The sequence below is a fragment of the Prionailurus viverrinus genome, chromosome D3 (genome assembly GCF_022837055.1).
Source record: "Prionailurus viverrinus isolate Anna chromosome D3, UM_Priviv_1.0, whole genome shotgun sequence".
Lineage (NCBI taxonomy): Eukaryota > Metazoa > Chordata > Mammalia > Carnivora > Felidae > Prionailurus > Prionailurus viverrinus.
In genome coordinates this window covers 23,778,818-23,799,171 of record NC_062572.1, presented here as the reverse complement: position 1 = coordinate 23,799,171, position 20,354 = coordinate 23,778,818, and the positions used below count along the sequence as shown (strand labels likewise).

The 20,354-nt window shown below is 37.7% G+C and overlaps 1 protein-coding gene across 1 annotated transcript in view; it reads left to right on the top strand.

Moving 5' to 3' along the window:
• The window catches only part of HORMAD2 (HORMA domain containing 2), a 90,566-nt gene extending 70,355 nt beyond the window's left edge, over positions 1-20,211 (top strand). Inside the window, exon 11 of the mRNA XM_047828578.1 lies at positions 19,239-20,211. Coding sequence (XP_047684534.1) covers positions 19,239-19,343 — 105 coding nt within the window. The 3' untranslated portion in view covers positions 19,344-20,211. The remainder of the gene's footprint in view (positions 1-19,238) is intronic.
• The last annotated feature ends 143 nt before the right edge of the window (positions 20,212-20,354 follow it).

Below are 20,354 nucleotides of genomic sequence, written 5' to 3'. Positions count from 1 at the left end.
GCCTAAATATTAATACTACTTTATATTTATGTAGTGTCTTTTTTCCAAGGAGCTCCAACCTCTTTACAGACATTATGTCATTAATCCTCAAAGCATCACTGTTTGGTACATGGCAAATATTATCCCCCTCCTTTTTCTTTTTCTTTTTTTTTTTTTTTTTTTTACTGTGATGGAAACTTGCAAGTCAGTGATGGAACCCAGCCCCCTAGTTCTGAGTCTTTGCACTATACCATGAAAAAAACCAGATGAATAATTTTTCAAGCTATTCATTGCTTCTTGGGTGGGATTTGAAAAGATGTCTGTTTATATGCATTTCAATTTTCAGTGTCTCTAGGTTCTGTGTTCCTCTTTTCCTTTTTCATTTAAGTTAAGCACTTTCAAGCATATGTAGTTCATCTTCCACTGTTGGATTTACAGGAACACCAGAAGTTTGTAGTTAAAATTTGAAATGAAAGACTTTGTTATTGAATGTGTAATCTGGCTTATCTGTCAGAGATACTTCATACATTTCATACCCCAAGATTAGTTAGATTTTTTAAAAATCCCTTGACCAGCTCAGGGTACATTTCTTTATAGCAACCACATATTCACCAAAATCAACTAGATACATCCAGTTTGTCATGAGTGATTAACATATACCAGATAGGGGTGCCAAACATTTTTAAATACATGATCTTATTTTACATACGTAATATTCCATGAGAACCTGTTAGATTAAGTCTTGTGTATGTGGAAACACTCTCTTAGTGTAGGGCAAGAAAAAAAAGGCACTAATAGAAATATGGCCTTAGCTGCTTTATCCCCCAGAAAAGAGCTCAATTAATTCTAATTCCCTTAGTGGAAATCCCCAGAATAAATATTTCCACAAAAAGGGAACATGTGGCTAAATTCTAAAAACCACCAGGCATTAGCTCAATACTCACAAACTAAAACACACACACACACACACACACACACACACACACACCTTAAAAAATCAGTTCCTGCATACTCAACAATTAATTGCAAAACACAAGGAGAACAAAACACAGTCATATCTAATGACAATAAATATTTCTTGATTTCACGTAGACACTTCCTAATCAGGAATATTAGAATCAGGAATTAGGAACAATAGTGGCATAACTTTAAGCACTCACAAAAATCAGTTTCATATCTCATTTTTTGATTCTTTTATATGACCCAACAATCATGTTGTTTTCCAAATTGGTGGTTGTCTATACATCACTGAATTAGACAATAGCCGTGAAAAGAGAGATACTGGGGGAAAATCGGAAAAATTCTTCTAAAATAAAGAGAAACTTTCAATTTTTACTCATTAAATTCGAAATGCCTCAGAGTAAAAGTGCACCAGATGCCCTGCAACAATAATACTATTCCACTCGAAATAATATTCTAAATAAATGTTGTTTAATTTGAAACTGAGCAGCCCTAACCCCTCATGGAAAATCTTTATAGGTTGGAAAATATGTATAGTGTGTCATACTTTAGGTATATAATTTAGCCAAATTCTGTAGCATAGCTACACTGCAGTTTATACTCAACAACCTTGGGTTTTTAAGAAAATATATTCATAATATTCTAAATGTTTGTTTTTTCTTGTCATAGGAATGTTAGCTAAAGGGAATACCTTGTAACTCAAGTAAAAGTTTAGTGATGGCTTAGAAAGTTTAGAAAGTGGTAGTCAAAAAACTGATGTTTGCCCTAGCAGGTTGCCATGCATAGTTGTATTGATTGTGCACTGTGTAATTCCAAGGACACCTAAAACATAGACAACAGTGTAAATGGCAACCCCTGGAGGTGAGCAGTTTCTGGCATCCTTGATTAGTAAAGCTTTTGAAAATGCTCATGTTTTTTCCTCTGATTCACAACTGAAGACCAGTTTGTGAGCTTCAGTGGGACTTTTGTTATTATTCCTTAACATTTTTGTTCGTGTGCCAAGTTCTTCCTCTCCATGTTGGTTCCGAAAGACTTCCCCTACTGACTGAGCTGCAGCACACTGGTCTGGCATTCTCCCAGTTCTAGGTTTTCATGAGTCAGGGAAAACGTGTACAGTTTGAGAAGCTTGTCAGACATGCTCAACCAGCCCTGGGCTAATTTATGAAGTCGTTCCCCCTATTCTTCTTTTCCCTCTACATTCCTACAGTATGCTGCTTATACCTTTATTTAGCCCTTACTTCATCCTACCTGTGTTAGAAGTTGGTTAGAGTTCATCGTTTGCACATCTGTGTTCCCCACTACCTTGAAACACTACTGTCCATTCCTGTCATGCCTTCCTATTGCTCTCATCACCACAGCAGCACTCAGCACAGCACCTTGAATTTCTGCTTTCCTTACTCTCCTCTTTTACCCCTCCACTCTTTGATCCTTTTTCGTTTCCTTTAGTCAGGAGGAAAACTTGTGGTGTCTAGATGGGGAAGATAATTGGAGGCCATAAGAAGAAAGCCCACCTTCATGTGATAGTAGACCAGGAGTGACCTTGTAGATACGTCTATTACTTGGTCACAACCCTCCACTTCCTCATGTACTCTTACTGTCGCCAGGACTTGGTCCAGTTTTAGTAAAACAAATGGAAGATAATGACTTTGGGAATTTTACAACAGTTGAGTGATTTCAAAATGAAAACAGAACAGTTTCTGGAAGGGTATACAAGAAACTGTTAACAATGGTTGCCGCCTAGGAGGAATTGAGTGGTTCAGGGGTAGTAGGGAGAGTCTCACTATATACCCTTATTTTTACCTTTCAAACTTTGTACTATGTGACTGTATTAGTTATTGAAGTAGAGAAACAAAACAAAATACGTAGAAGCAGGAAATTAAATAACTATATGTTAACTAAACTAATGCCATTGAAAATCCTGAAAGGATTCAACTATATTAAAAAAAATAAAAGTAGATCAGAAAGAGAGGTATGATTCTTTTTATTTTGTGTTAGAAACTGAAAATGTTTCACCATTTGCTGGAAAAGTAAAATAAAAATTAAGTTTAGGGGGCACCTGGCAGGCTCAGTCGGTAGAGCATGCAACTCTTGATCTCAGGGCCATGAGTTTGAGCCCTACATTGGAGGCAGAGATTACTTAAAAATAAAAAAAAAAAATTAAGGTTAGGTGTCTGCCCCTCATATAAAACTTATCCTTCCTGTCAACATCCAGCTACTTCTCTTTTGAGGTATTCTTTTTTCTTTTTCTCTTCAAGTGAACTCAGGGCCAATTTAAAGTGGAAATCTGACTTCTGAGTGAATGTTATCTTTGCCATTCTGCCTCCACCTTGTATGAAAGAGCTTTTGTGGGTAGGGGATAGAGTCCCTAAGTGCTGTCAACTTTATTCTTTCCTTCCTGCCAATGAGATTAGGCAGTTATAAACCGAGATTTGGATATCACACCTATAGAGACCTTCCATTTCAGACAGTCTTCATACCAGAGTGGTCTTTTCTGTACATTCGATGAGACCTATCTCTACAGTCATTTCTGTACTTTCAACACCTGCTAAAGCACTTTATAGACACTCAGATTCAAGCAAATGACCTACATAGCAAATCTATAAGAAGCAAGGTATCACATTTCCAATTCTGTATCTATTATCTCTTCATCTCTTTTTTGAAGAATCAGCAAACCCATGTCAAATTTAGTACATCTAATAGCACCATCATGTCATTGCCTGTAGGTTTCCTCCTACATGCCACAAACCAAGAAACAACTTCTTCATTTTTATAATTACTTCAAGTATGTGCTTGAGTGTGTTTATATGTGTTGTGTTGTTTTAAAAGCACTCTACCCCCAAAGTGGGGCTCAAATTTGTGACCCCAAGTTCAAGAGTCCCATGCCCTGCTGACTGAGCCATCCAGACATCCCTGTTTGTGTGTTTTAAATGTCTACCTTTAGCTACCACAGAATTAATAGCTAATTACTCAGACATTTGGAAGTAAGAAAGTAACTGATATTCTTCTATTGAAAAGTATCTAATAAAATTTTAGAATATTTTGTAATTTATAAAGGTAAATCAAATAAACTGGAAGATTTTTTATGTTCTTTTTTAAATTTAATAATACACTATTAATATATCCAAAATATTATGATTATACCATGTAATATAAAAAATTATGAAAGTTATGCTTATATTCTTTATTTTGTTTGTAGTCTATTTTACGTTCCTTTATTACCTTTCTAGTTTACAAACAAAAATAGTTTCATAATGAAACTTTCATCATATTGAAATAAAGGAAAGCAAAAGAGGAAATAATAAGCATGTTGATTATAAACATATCAAGTAATTAAAAAGACATATTTTAACAAAATTAATAAGGAAATTAATATGAAACTTCTTATTTTTAATATAACTTTATATAAGTCACACATGAATACATTCTCATAGATAATTCAAAAACTACTCATAAAGATATTCCATGCCTTTGACTTTGTATTTAAAATACACACATGCAGGGGCGCCTGGGTGGCGCAGTCGGTTGGGCATCAGACTTCAGCCAGGTCACGATCTCGTGGTCCGTGAGTTCGAGCCCTGCGTCAGGCTCTGGGCTGATGGCTCAGAGCCTGGAGCCTGTTTCCGATTCTGTGTCTCCCTCTCTCTCTGCCCCTCCCCCGTTCATGCTCTGTCTCTCTCTGTCCCAAAAATAAATAAACGTTGAAAAAAAAATTAAAAAAAATAAAATAAAATACACACATGCACACACACACACACACACACACACACACACATACACACACAGACATAAGATGTGCTGTCCAATATGGTAGCTATTAGCTACATTATTTGAATTGAGATGTGCTGTAAGTGTAAAGTATATACTGGATTGTGATGACAGTATAAAATGAAAAGAATGTAAAATATCCCAATAATTTTTCATTGATTACATATTGAAATGATAGTATTTTCAATATATTGGATTAAGTAAAAACAATTCACATTTAATTTCATTGGGGTGCCTGTGTGGCTCAGTTGGTTAAATGTCCAACTTCAGCTCAGGTCATGATCTCATAGTGAGTCCGAGCCCTGCTGCTAACAGCTCAGAGCCTGGAGCCTGCTCCAATTCTTGTCTCCCTCTCTCTCTGCCTCTCTTTCTCTCTCTCTGCCTCTCTCAAAAAAAAATAAATAAATAAACATTAAATAATAATAAAATAAAATTTAATTTCATCTGTTTCTTTTTACTATTTGTTTTTTTGTTTTGTTTTTCTTTTTACTTTTTAAAATATATCTACTAGAAAATTTAAAGTTATGTATGTGGCTTGTAATAGTTTCTTACATTCTTTTTATTTTTTTTAAGTTTTTTTTTTTATATTAATCTCTATACCCAACATGGGGCTCGAACTCAAAACCCTCAGATCAAGAGTTGCATGCTCCTCTTACTGAGCCAGCCAGGTGCCCCCATTCTTTTTCTATTGGACATCACTTTATAAATGTATAGAAATACAGGTGTATATATAGTGTATATACATATACACACATATAAATATGCATATATTTGATTTGTGGACATTTAAAAAGCATAAATGGGATAACACTGTCTTTTTCTAAAGCTTGATTTTTTTCACTTCTTAGAGATTTTTCCTTTTCAGTATATTTAGATTAACCACATTCTTTTTTTTAACCACTGCATAGTATTCCTTCGTTGTAAAATGATATGGTTTATTTTAATTTTCTGCTATTACTGGAACATTTAGATTGTTTTTACTTTTCCTTAGGAACATTGTTTCAGGGAATGTCTCTCTGTATGAGCATATTGGAAATGTTTCTCTAGAGTAGTTTCCTAGGGTTCAGAGGATATGTCATCTGAAGTTTTCATAGATCTTTCAGATTGTTATCTTTTTTTAAAAATTCTTTTCAATGTTTATTTATTTTGAGAGACAGAGAGAGAGAGAGAGAGAGAGTGAGCATGTGAGCGGGGGAGGGGCACAGAGAGGGAGACACAGAATCCGAAGCAGGCTCCAGTCTCTGAGCTGTTGGTACAGAGTGCAACATGGAGCTTGAACTCATGGACTGTGAGATCATGACCTGAGCTGATGTCGGATGCTTAACCGACTGAGCCATCCAGGTGCCCCTATCATCTTTAATTTAAATCATCTTGAATTTAAGAGAAGTGCCATTTTTAAAAATTGTGGAAAAAATATATATATAATATAAAATTTATCATTTTAACTATTTTATTTTATTTTATTTTATTTTATTTTATTTTAGAGAGTGTGAACATGAATGGGAGAGAGGGGCAGAGGGAGAAAGAGAGAGAATCTTAAGCAGACTCCATGCTCAGCATGGAGCCCAATGTGGGGCTTGATCCCACAGCCCTGGGATCATGACCTGAGCTGAAATCAAGAGTCAGATGCTCAACCAACTAGCAACCCAGGCTCCCCTTAACTATTTTTTTTTTAATTTTTTTCAACGTTTTTTATTTATTTTGGGGACAGAGAGACAGAGCATGAACGGGGGAGGGGCAGAGAGAGAGGGAGACACAGAATCCGAAACAGGCTCCAGGCTCCGAGCCATCAGCCCAGAGCCTGACGCGGGGCTCGAACTCACGGACCATGAGATCGTGACCTGGCTGAAGTCGGACGCTTAACCGACTGCGCCACCCAGGCGCCCCTCCCCTTAACTATTTTTAATGTACAGTTGAGTGGCATTAAGTTCTTTCCCATTGTTGTGCAACCATCACCACTGTCAATCTCCAGAACTGTTTTATCTTCCCCAACTGAAGCTCTATACCTGTTAAATAATAACTCTCTATATCTCTCCTTAGCCCTTGGTGACCACATTCTACTTTCTGCCTCTTTAAATTTGACTAGGTACCTCATATAAGTGAAATCATACAATAGTTATCCTTTTGTGACTGGCTTATTTATTCACTTAACATCATGTCCACAAGGTTCATCCACGTTGTCGCATGTGTCAGAATTTTCTTTGATTTTATGACATTAATATTCCATTGCATGTGTATATTACATTTTGTTTTTGTATTCATCCATTGATGGACATTTGGGTTGCTTCTACATTTTGGCTGTTGTGAATTATGCTCCTATTGACATGGGTATACAAATATCTGTTCAAGTTCCTGCTTCCACTTCTTTTGGGTATACACCTAAAAGTGAAATTGCTGGATCATATATTAATTCTATATTAAATCTTATGAGAAACTGGCACACTATTTTCCATAGCAGCTATACCATTCTACATTCCCCCCACCAATGAACAAGAGTTCCAATTTCTCCATGTCATCCCTAAAAACTTTACTTTCTGTTTGGTTTTTCAAAAAATAATAGCCATCCTAATGGGTATGAAGTAATATCTCATTGTGGTTTTGATTTGCATTTCTCTAATAATTAGTGATGTTGAAAATCTTTTCATTTGCTTATTGGCTATTTGCATATCTTTTTTGGAGAAATGCTGATTCAAGTCCTTCACCTGGTTTTTAATCAGGTTGTTTGTTGTTGAAATATAGAAGTGCTTTATATATTCCGTATATTAATCTCTTATCAGATATAATGATTTACAAATACGTTCTCTTATTCCACGGGTTGTCTAGTCACTCTCTTGGCAGTATTCTTTGAGGCACAATTTAAATTTGATAAAGCCAATTTATCTATTTTTTCTTCTTTTTAAATTTTTTTTTTAAGTTTATTTATTTTTGAGAGAGAGACAGCGTGAGTTGGGAGGAGCAGAGAGAGAGAGGGAGACACACAATCCAAAGCAGGCTCCAGGCTGTAAGCTGTCAGCGCAGAGCCCAATGTGGGGCTTGAACTCAAGGAACCGTGAGGTCATGACCTGAGCTGAAGTCACACGCTTAACCAACTGAGCCACTCAGGCACTGCTGTTTTTTCTTCTGTTGTCTCTGTTTTGGTGTCTAAAAAATATCTTAAGAGAATTTTGCCAAATATAATGATATGAGCTTCCCTCTATGTTTTCTTCTGTGAGTTTTGTGGTTTTAACTTTTATGTTTAGATCTTCAATCCTCTTTTTTTAGCTTTTCTTTTTTTAAAAAAATTATTTATTATTTTTTGAGTAAACTGTACCTCCACTGTGGAATTTGAACTCACAAACTCAAGACCAAGAGCCACATACTTTACTGATTGAACCAGCCAGGTGCCCCTCTTCACTCCATTTTGAGTAATTTTTGTATGTGGTGTAAGGATCCAGCTGCATTCTTCTGCATGCACATATTCAGTTTTCTCAACACCATTTGTTGAAAGACTTTATTTTCCCCATTGAATGCTCTTGACGCCCTTGCTGAAAATCATTTGGTCATATAGGTGAAGATTGATTTCTAGGCTCCCCATTCTATTCCTTGGCTGATAAGTTTGTCTTTATGCCAGTACATGTTTTGATTGCTGCAGTTTTGTAATAAGTTTTGAAATCTGAAGTATGACGCCTCCAACTTTGTTTTTCTTTTTCAAGATTGTTTTGGCATTTTGGGAGCCTTTGAAATTCCATATGAATTTATGAGTGGATTTTCTATTTCCACACACACACAAAAATGTCATTAGGATTTTCACAGAGATTGTACAGAATCTGTAGATGTCTTTGGGTAGTATTGACATCTTAACAGTATTACATCTTCCAATTTAGAAACATGGGGTGTCTTTCCATGGTTTTGTCATTTTGTATCTTGATTGAGAAGGCCTTTCCAGTGCTAAAGTTATAAGCAAATTTTTCTATATTTTTTCTAATAAGTTTATGGTTTTGCTTTTTCATCAGGCTTCTTAAACTAGCTGGAATTTTTTTTTTCTGATATGAGAACATTTTCCCATTGTGTTGGCATTACTTGAATTGTCTTTCCTTTCCTGCTAATTTGAATGCCACTTTTATCATAAATTAAAGCCCCATACATACATAGGTTTGTTTTTAGACTTCTTATTCAATATCACTGATCCATATGCCTACTTCTAAGTTATTACCATTATGTTTTAATTACTCTTTGTATTATGTTTTGTTATCTGGAAGGGCAACTCCTTTCCTCCCATAGTTCTTTTTTTAAAGATTTTTCTGTACATTTTCTCTTCTAGGTGACTATTAGAATCAGTTTACTAAGTTCCAACAGACATACTATTGGAATTTTGATTGGGATTACACTAACTTGATAAAATAATCTTGGGAAAATTGCCATTTTGAAAAAATGTCTTTGCATTTTGAAGAAAAATTATTTTTAGTTTCTGTATTTCCATTATCACCATGGTCCCTAGGAAACTTTCTATTTACTTGGATTATATCCAGATTGCCACTGTAAAGAGGTTTGTCTTACAGAACTTTTTGTGAAAGTTGATGAAAATGTTCTTTATCTGTGACGTCTAATATGTGAACTTGAAGTGTGGCTAATACAACTGAGGAAGTGAATTTTAAATTTTATTTAATATTGATTGATTTAAACTTAATTAATTTAAATGGTTACATTTGACTAATGGCTACTGTAACAGTGTGGCTTTAGGATGTATGAATAACTGTGTAATTGAACAGTTATTCTCTAACAGTAGAGGCAGGTAGCAAATCCCCAAATTATGTTTTTGTAATTGTGTTTTTCTGACAGCATAAATGTTTGTAAACAATTTGTCCTTTATGTGGGTCTGGGTTTAATTTCTTTGGGAATTCTTTTGCCTTAATATTACGGTTTTATACTCTCTGCAGTGCAATGCCTTACTCAATGTCTTTCACACAGTAGGTATCAATAATTCTTTTGCTACCTACCTCTACCATTAGAGATTAACAGTTAGAGATTAACCTTGAAGGAATTATTCAAAATTTAACAGAAAATAAGTCATAGAAGATTTCCATTTTCTGAAATTCAGGAAATAGTGAAGAGGGAAAAGAATGAGGTATGTTTGGAGAATATAACTGTATTTGTTTTAGAAGGCTGCTGTAACAAATTACCACAAATTTGGTGGCTTAAAACATTAGAAATCTATTCTTCCACTAGAGGCCAGAAGTCCAAAATCAGTGTCATTGGGCTGACATCAAGGTGTAGGCAGATCCAAATTCCCTCTGGAGGCTCTAGGGGAAATTCTGTTCTTTGCCTCTTCTAGCTTCTGGTGGCTGCTGGCATTCGTTGGCTTATGGCCACATCACTCCAGTCTCTGCTTAGGTGGTCATGTTGTCTTCTTTGTCTGTGTTCAAATTTCCCTCTGCTTCTCTCTTATAAGGATACATGTGATTAGGGGGCCTGGGTGACTCAGTCAGTTGAGTGTCCAGCTTTCGCTCAGGTCATGATTTTGTGGCTTGTGAGTTCGAGTCCCACGTCAGGCTCTGTGCTGACAGCTCAGAGCCTAGAGCCTGCTTTGGATTCTGTGGCTCCCTCTCTCTCTGTCCCTCCCTCGCTCACACTCTGTCTCGCTCTTCTTCAAAAATAAGTACACATTAAGAAAATAAAAACATAAAAAGGATACATGTGATTATATGCAGGGTCTACCCAGGTAATCCAGGATAACCTCTCCATCTCACAACCATTAATCATACCTGCAAAGATCCCTGCCCCCCCCACATTTTGCCATATAAGGTAACATTCATGGGTTCTAGGGATTAGGACATGGAATATCTTTTGGCAGCTCATTTTTCAGCCGACTACAACAATCCAGTTTGGCTGGAGTAGAGGATGCCTGTGGCAGTAGAAATGGTAACAGCTGTCAGTCACTGAATGACTTGTGCATATGCCTTGCTATATCAGGTGCTCTATCTGTGCTATTCCATTTACTCATTACAAGAATTCTGTGTAGGCATTAGATGAGAGAAGAATGTAAGGTGACTATGTTTTCCACCTTTGATGACTGGGAAATGGTGATTAATAGAAATTGAAAAGTCATGAGGAAAAATTGGTTACAAAGGAAAAATAGTGAACTCAGCTTTGGCTGTGTTTAGTTTGAGGTCCTGTTAGGTTATGACCCAAAATAGAAGGATTTGAACCCTACATAGAAATCTCCTGCAATTTCCTACTTTCACTTTCCCCTTTGGGATGAAAACATAAATTATAAGGAGCACTAAATTTGAAATCAGGAGACCTGGGTTCAAGACTTCCACTTACTGTGTGAACTGAACAAGTCATTTTGCTTCTCTGAGCTCAGTTTCCACATCTGTAAAAGAGGAATAAAAACCCCTCCCTGCACTCATACAGTTATCATAAGGAATAAATGAGATCATATTTGTGATGCTTTTAGCACAGTATATGGTCTATGGTAAGCATTCAAATGTTTGTTAAAAAAAAAAGCAAAAATTTAATATGTTAAACTTACATATTTTAATTTTAAGGTGATATAGCTTAAAACCGTCCAGAACCTAAGCAACAATTAACATTAGTTTTAAATGTCTATCATTGGCTGCCTTTCTCATTGTTCAGACTTTAATCACTTAAGTGTCTTAAGCACCACCCAAAATCAATTCCTTCCCTTTGTAAGTGGATAACCTAAATTCAACTCTGTAAAAATAATTATGGCCATCAAATATGGATAATTCAACTTCCTTCCCCTATATTAAAAAATGTACACATATCTATATCTACTTTTACCTCCTTCCTTCCAGACCTCAAGTAATATCCCATCTTTTTGTTTGTTTTAAGTAGGCTCCATGCCCAGCATGTAGCCCAATGTGGGGCTTGAACTCATGACCCTCAGATCAAGACCCTGAGATCAAGATCTGAGCTGAGATCAAATGTCTGATGCGTAACCAACTGAGCTACCCAGACAACCCAAGTAATATCCCATCTTTTGTCCATAGTGAATACATCTTTCTGTATGTGCTCTTAATGCAGTTTCCTCCATCCTGAGCTCCAGATCACATCATCAATGGCCTGGTGGACATCTTCATTTGGATATCTCACTTCCAATTTCAGAATCTTGAAAACAGAGTCAATTATTTCTCCATCCATCCTCCCCATCATGCTCCCACCACTTACCCCGTGAGCTTCCTCTATTTCCTATCTTGGTCAATGCCATTACCAGAAACTTACGTAATTTTTGTCATTTTTTACTCCTTTATTTGCCTTCCCTGTATTTGTTTCAGTGAATGATTAAGTCATATTAAGGTTTGGGTTCAGGCATTTGTTCTCTCTCCTCAGCCCTCTGCCTTATTAGTCCTCTCCTCTCTAACTTCCTTCTTGCTCTTGTTTTTGCCCAGATCGGTTCTCTTCTGAAGTAGCCTCATTGTTCCTTGTCTTATTCCTCTCCAGTCTACCATTCACACTACTGCCACAGGAATCTTTCTAAAACAAATCTGCTTTTAGAAACTTTTGATGGTGGTCCATTACAGTACAAAGTCCAAACTTCAGAGAAGGACGTTGTCTGACCCAGCCCACCATACTATCCCCTTTATATTAGTTGCACTGAACTATCCCAGTTCTCCAAAATATTCTGCTTTATATACCTGGACTTGGGCTCCTTTTGTCTAGAATAGTCTCCCTGCAAACTCAATTTCTAATGCCATTTGCCTGGTGAATTTCTCTTCATCTTGCACTATTTAGTGCAAGCTCTACATCCTTTTTGAAGCCTTGCCAAGCTTCCTCAGGAAGAGCTAATAAGATCTTTTTGGAACATCTGCTGTACCCTACACATGACTATCATTTCATCTGTAGCCAGTTTGTTTCCCCCTACCAGACCTACACACATGTAGTATGTCTTGAGCAGCTTTGTACTGTTAGTGCTTAGCACATTATATCTGGCACAGAGAAGGTACCCCAAAATGTTTATTGAATAACTGAATTAATCCTAGAGCTCTTAAAGCCATATGATGCTTTAGAAAATGTGGAGAAAGGGAGAACTGATATAATAACTTTTGGATATTAATGGAAATATGTGGTTATGACTCTACATACGGATAATACATATTTACCTCCTAAATAAAGACATCTGTGGTCCAGAACCCTGGTCATAAATTTCAGGAAATCAAGAAAGTAAATGAATTCACAAATTCCAATAAAACATGAGACACTTCCCAACATATAAGAGAGCTCACAGCTCTGCTGGAGTTGGAGGTATGTGTTCTCTTTAAGCATTCAATTTCTTACTGCTCATTCATCAATGTTAACTTGACCTACATTTGAGCTAATAGCATTTATTTTATACTTGTTGTTGATTTACCTTTAATTGTGAAAAAAAAAAAGGATAAATGTTAAGAGAGAGGAACCAAAACTAACATCACTGCTATAACTTACCTACAGGGGCACACACCCTCTCTGAACCATAACATTTCTTGATCTGGGAACTTCCAAATCCAAAGATTCCATGCTTAACACTTGATTATAAATCTATACTGGTAAGGACTGGTTTTATAAAGAGAAAACATTTTGTGAGATCTGACCTGACAAATAATTTTGAAGTAAGCAAAATTCACTGCACTCTCATCTCACCCCAGGCACACAAAGTACTCATGATATTTCCTGGTTGCCTGGGGCTGCCCCCTCCCCCCTTGGCTCCCCACGCAGATCCAGCTCCTAATGCAAAGTAAGTACTGTACCCTGAACTGCTGTTTCTATATTGAAACTTATGTCTGCTTTCCAAGGCCTGTGAGGCCCTGCTTTCAGCAGGCTGCCACTTGGAGACCATTTGATGAGTTAATTTACACTAACATCATATTGAGTAATAATCCCAGGAGTATTTATATTTTTAACAGGAGTGTATTGGATACATAGCATTTAACCCTAAGAGCCAATAAAGGGACATTTCTCACTTTCCCGTATACCTTCCATGTGTTTTCATGATTCAGTGTCTTTAAATGTACTGAACCTTCTGCCTAGAATGACTTTCTTACCTCACCTCCTCACTGTCTCCAGTCTGGTGAACTCCTACTCATTATTTAAGACCCCACTCAATGTCCCCCTTTTGCTAAGAAGACTTTTCTAAATTTCCCAGGGTGAGTTGGTTACTCCCTCTTGACTTTTATAAAATTTTGTGTATTTGCCGTCTCAATTTTTTTTTTTACTTTTTATATACTCTTCAACTGACTTCAAGGTGACTTCTGTCCCCACAAATCCGATGCACCTAGTAATTTCCATGTGGCTAAATTAATTATATATATTTCTGTCTTCATCTTTCTTGACCTCCCAGCAACTGACACTACTTACCACCACCATTGTCTCTTTTATTTTCTCCAGTCTTTCTTAGAACTCTCTTTCCTTGGCTTTCTTTACATGACAGCCTGCTAGTCTTCTTTTATCTCTCTCTTTCTCAATCTCCTTTCTTGGCTTATCTTCCACCTAATCTCTAAATGTTGGAGTTCCTTAAGGCTCTGTCCTGGCCCCTTTCCCTTCTCACGCTCAGATCTCTCAATAAACAAACTCTTCCACACCCATGTCATTAATTAGCCTCCATGTGCTGATGACTCTCAAGTTTTCATCCTTATCCTAGACCTCTCTCCTGAGCTCCAGACTTCCATATACCACTGCCTATTCAATGTGTCGACTTGGGGGTTTCACATGTTCTCCAAACTCAGGAAGTCCAAAACTGCCATTGTTCTCTACCTGAAAGAACAGTACCTTCATCCATAAAGTTAGTTAAACCAGAAACTGGGAGTCACTATTGACCTACCTACCTGTTCTTTACTGTCATATCCATTTGGGCATCCTTCTGACTCTATCTTCTAAATATTTCTCTCATTGTTGACTTCTCTTCATCTGGACTGTCACCCAAGTTATCCCCTTACTACTACCACAGTATGACTCATCACCCTGCATCCACTTGATGCCTCAAGTACCTTTCTACACTGCAGGCAGAGTACTCTTTGAAGATTCATTCACTTATTTATTCATCGAGAGATATATATTGAGCCCCTACTATGTACAAGTTGTGACCAAGACAGACAGGCATGTCCCTGATCTCCTGGAACTCTATTGAGAGCATATGATTAGGGAACCTAACTTAATTGGAACTAATGTAGGGAATGTTTCTTTGAGGAAATAATTTTTCATCTGAGATCTAAAGAATGAATATAAACTAACTAGACAAAGAAGTAGAGGGGAAAGAACATTTTAGGCAGGAAGAACATCATATGCAAAGGTCTAGAATCAGGAAGAAGTACGCTTTGAGAAAACTGAGGGCAGAGAGTGAGAGGTCAAGTGGGGAGGTGAGGTTGGTACTGCTGGGCAGAGCCAGGTCCTGGGGGGTAGTGATTATAACTGAGAGATATTCGGGGGTGCCCCCTCAAATGGCCTGCCACAGTGGATGAGTGTGTGAGTTGCAGGTGTGAGCATTCTGAGGAGAGAGGGGATAGCTTTCATCAGGGTCTTATAGCCAGCCTGTGACCCCTCTCACTCCCTAGAAATGTAAAGAATCACTGGTGGTGTGTGGAAAAAAGCCAAGATATTAACTTTGGTCTATTTCCTAAAAACAGTGAGATGTCCTTGGAAAATAGGAAGCCAAAAAGTAACACAGCTAGATTGTAAAATCCATAGGGCAGGGATTTTTATCTCTTTTGTTCACTGATGTGTCCCAAGCACCTAGAACAGTACCATGCACAGAGCTGGAACTCAATAAATAATTGCTGAATTAATTAATGGATGTCTATTGTGGCTATTGAATGGATTTTTTATTATATTGTATTGCATTATAATCGTGCACTTAATGCCTCTTCCTTATAAGACCCGATCCTTGAAAACGTCTGTGTCTTCATCTTTTTATTGCTAGAGATATTGTCCTAGTGCCCAGCACAGGGCTTGTCTTACATTCATCTTAAAAATGCATTCATTCTTTCAGCCAGTAATTTAAGAGCACCTACCAGGTATCAGGAACTGGGAATAAAAAGATAACTAAGATACTGTCACTAACCTCAAGGAGTTTATCCTCTGGATGAGCAGACTGATACATAGGCCTGATAATACTATGTAGTAAATGCCACAAAAGGGGTAAGAACAGAATGCAACCATAGAGATATCTCAGGAGGCCAGTAGGCAGAAGAAACTCCAGGGCTGACCCTGGGCCTGGTGATGAAGGGGGAAGCAGGGCATGGGAGTGGGCATTAAAGGCAAAATCCAGAGCGAAGTGAGCAGGGCCCTTTTGGGGAACTGCAAGTAGCTCTCAGTAAGTCTGGACAAGATGAAGCTACGGAGGTAGGCAAGGGCCACACAGAGTCTGGACTTTATCCTGAGGACAATGAGAAGTCATTAGTGGATGGATGACAGTGACTGACATGGTCAGATTTCATATAAGACAAATTAGGCTCCAGAGTGGAGAATGGATTGGAGAAGCAGTAGTAGTGGGAGTTCAAGACTTAGTACTTGGGAGAGATGATGTTGGCCTGGGCTAAAGTAGAGGCAGTGGCAGTAGAGAAAAATGGATGGATTTGAGAGCTGTTAAGGAGGTAGGATCAATAGGAATTAGCGGTTAGTTAGATGGTAGTGTGAGAATGATGGAGTAGCCATGGATGAGTCTTGGGTTTTCAATGGGACACCCCTAGGGGAATCACAGAGAGTGGGAACAAAGATTCGGAGTTAGCTTTGAGAGGCAGATGATGAATTCCAATTTGGACACATTGCATTTGAGTTTTCTTTGGAACATCCATGTGGAGACTATTAGTAGGCAGTTGATTACACACACGGATCTGGAGTTCAAAAGGAAGATCTAGGCTGAATATATAAATGTGGAGGTCTTTGCTTATAATTGGTGACTGATTCCCAGGAGACATATGCAGAATGTGAAGAATAAGGAGAAAAGATGGCCAAATACAGAACTCTGGGAGAACATTCAAGTAAACATTTGTTTTTCAGTAAATGAATAAAGGAATAAATGATAAATGGAATCATTTAGAAGAAAGGACCCTTTCCAGTGCTGTTCAAATACTGCCACCAAGTCAGCTAGCTATCCTATCTGTGCTTAAGGCAAAACCTGTTCTCTGGCTTCTCAAATGGAGAACATGTTACCAAGCCAAAAATGGAAAGGAGGGAAATCTCCTATAGCACAAAGCATATCTTCAGGGCTTTTTTCAGACATATATGTAGATACTCTACTCCTGAGGCCCTATTGGTAAGTGTATCATAGTAGCCCCTTGTTAGTCTGTATAAAAGAAACACTTTAAAAGCTAACTGTTTAGGGGCGCCTGGGTGGCTCAGTCGGTTAAGCGTCCGACTTTGACTCAGGTCACGATCTCGCGGTCTGTGAGTTCGAGCCCCGCATCGGGCTCTGGGCTGATGGCTCGGAGCCTGGAGCCTGCTTCCGATTCTGTGTCTCCCTCTCTCTCTGCCCCTCCCCCGTTCATGCTCTGTCTCTCTCTGTCTCGAAAATAAATAAACGTTAAAAAAAATTTTAAAGCTCGGGGCGCCTGGGTGGCGCAGTCGGTTAAGCGTCCGACTTCAGCCAGGTCACGATCTCGCGGTCCGTGAGTTCGAGCCCCGCGTCAGGCTCTGGGCTGATGGCTCAGAGCCTGGAGCCTGTTTCCGATTCTGTGTCTCCCTCTCTCTCTGCCCCTCCCCCGTTCATGCTCTGTCTCTCTCTGTCCCAAAAATAAATAAACGTTGAAAAAAAAAAAAAATTAAAAAAAAAAAATTTTAAAGCTAACTGTTTAAATATAATATGATGTGCATTAGGCATCATTTGATGATCATCCATTGTTGCTCAGATCACCCAGATAATCTGTCTAGGCTGCCTGATCACTGGCCCTTTGCTTGCCTGGTTGGCTTTGGCATCATATATGCAAACTCAGCCAGTTGAAATACACTCAGAAAAATTTATGGATAAGTTGTTGGTTTATATACAGTTAATATAGATTATTCGTCTATGTTAGAAAGTGTCCCCTGACCGATCACATACTTGCTTTTGAATGCACTAGTTTTCCATAAACCCATTGAGAGTTCCCAGGCCTCACTGGTTGCCTTGAAATTGTATACATTATTAAAGATGTTTTGATTAACTCACTGCAATAAACATACAGTTCTGAAACTTGTAATAAAACTGGTTTACTTTTGAGTAAAGAAGAAAAAGAAAACAATACTATTAAACCATCAGGCCAACTTGTCATTTGAGGATTTGTATATCCATCTTCCTTTCTTCTCAGTATACCCAGACTTGATAGAAGTGAGGAAATTTTCATTGGAATGGAAAGCATACCCAAGCAACATTTCTAGAAAAGCTGAATTTTACTGAGTGCTTTTTTTTTTTTTTTTTTTTTTTTTACAGCCACACTGTAACAAATTCATCTCCTGGATAAAGAAATTGGTTGTTGTGCTTTATGTTGCTATTTCTTTCCCTTTAGTGCAGACCATTTCATGCTTTTACATATCTAAACAAACCAGTTATTTGATGAGCTGCTCATTTTATTTTTTCAGAATTTTACAATCGATGTCTTAGTTTAAGCCAAAGAGAATTTGTCGTTTCTGAGATCAGAAATTCAAATGCTTTCTAAAACTAAAGAAAAACAGTGATTAAAGTAGCCATTTGTAGACCCAATCTTTGGTTCTAAATGGTACCTAAGTGCTTTCTTGACACTCCTACTATTTTATAGTAGTAACATACCAATAATAACAAAAACTTACATCTATAACAGAAAACAGGATGGTGTTAGAAACCTCTATTAGATATTCTGACAAATCTTGCTTAAAAATATGTTTTATTCCATTTTCCTACCAAAGAAAGAAGAGAGGATATTGAAAAACCTTTCCTCCCATCTAGTGGCTGGAAAATATAAAAACTCTGTGTTTCTTGGAATTACAGGCATTAGGGATTGTTTGCAAGATTATAACACATCCAGTTGTTCTCTCAGTTAAGCAAAAATAAGCTTTAAAATCTTTACTAAATCCGAGCCCAATGGGAAAATATATATCCATGATGGTTCACTAATTAACTTCCCTCTAATCAATAATATACACTTCTCTTCCAGCAGAAAGAAGGGTCATGTCCTCTCCAATTGATTAATCTGAACATATGATAGGAAAGATAAGGCTGTATGTTGCTGCTAACTGAAATTGGGACTTCAATTATATTTGCTTCTAAAGTAATCAGTGCCCTAGATCTCTCCTGACCCTTAATTGCTCCTTGTTGGCCCCACACCTTGACAACTCTTCCCTTAAGAGTTGGATGTGCTGAATTCACTGAAGGGAGCCAAGAAACTGTCCCTGAAACTGGCTGCCTCCAGGGGACCTCAGCTCCTGAAACTTGGAATACCAGACTCTGATACTGGCAGCAGGGCCTCTGTGCAGGGCCAAACCAGTCCACAGGAAAGCAGGTTTGGATCCGTTATGCAGCTAGAGGGATTAATGCTTGGTCTACCTGTCTTGTATATGCCTTGTGCAGACGTCAAAATCTCTGCTGAATTGTGCCTCTCTGGTGATTCTCACAGATTCAAAGAATGAATTTTGTGTGCAGTCAGCAAAGTTCTCAGAGCTCCAGGAAGAAGAGGAAGGTCAGCGAACCAGTGAAAGTCTTCATCCCTGACAGAAAATGAAAGTTAGATACCTTCACTGCATTTATTCTAAAATAATTTTATTTTACAACAAACATACATGAAGTGTCTTAATAGGAAAGTAAGTTCCTGTCACCAAAATCTTTTACTAAATTTGTTGCTCAACTTTTTTAGTCAATTTACTAAGTGCTAACTTACTGAGTAGAGCATGGGTTCACTTTGTCACAAGAAAACAAGGTTACTGGGGCTGCCTTGGGATAGCATTACTTTAAGGCTGAGTTAGAGACAAGACAGCCTTTATATTTGTAAAAGAACCACAGCAGCTATTTTGAAAAGACATAAGCTGTTGTTCTCAAAGGAAGGAGGGTTTTCTTTGCATAACTAAACTCCCCAGGTATTTAGACTACTGTGAAATGTCGTAACTTGTTGTAACCTGTGTACTGGAACCCTCTATAGCTTTATTAGAATTCCCACAGACTTGCATGGATGTATGCGGTGGTGCTTATGCAGGTGTGATTTTTATGTTAACTTCAATCACGAGATTGATCAGCCAAGTGTTGGACCAAAGTGTACTCTCCCTGTAAAGTTCCTCAAATCTGGCCTGATGCCCTGCTCTGTTGGCCAACCTGAGACAGGCAATAGGCTGCAATGCAGAAGACTGGCTCCCTTCTTAAGGCCCACGTTGAATGCTTCCCAACAAACACTTCAGTTTATCAGTCTGTAACCTGCAGACTGTTCATTCCCTCATTCTGAGGGAATTTTGACAGACTTAATGATTAGTATTAGATGAATAATAAGTGACTGAAAGTGTTTTTATTATTTAGTAACATGCAATTTAATAATTTAAATGGATAGGACTTCAATAAGCTAAATGTTGAATATGTGTGCTTTCCAGTTAAATAAAACCAAAATGCACAGTATTTTTTTTACTTCTCTGTTTTTCTTCACTTAGTTTGATGTTTCTTCAAATGTAGTAAGGACATCTGCACCTGGAGCGCTTGTTAAAATACGGAATTACTGGGCCTGTTTCATTTCTACTAAATCAAAATCTTG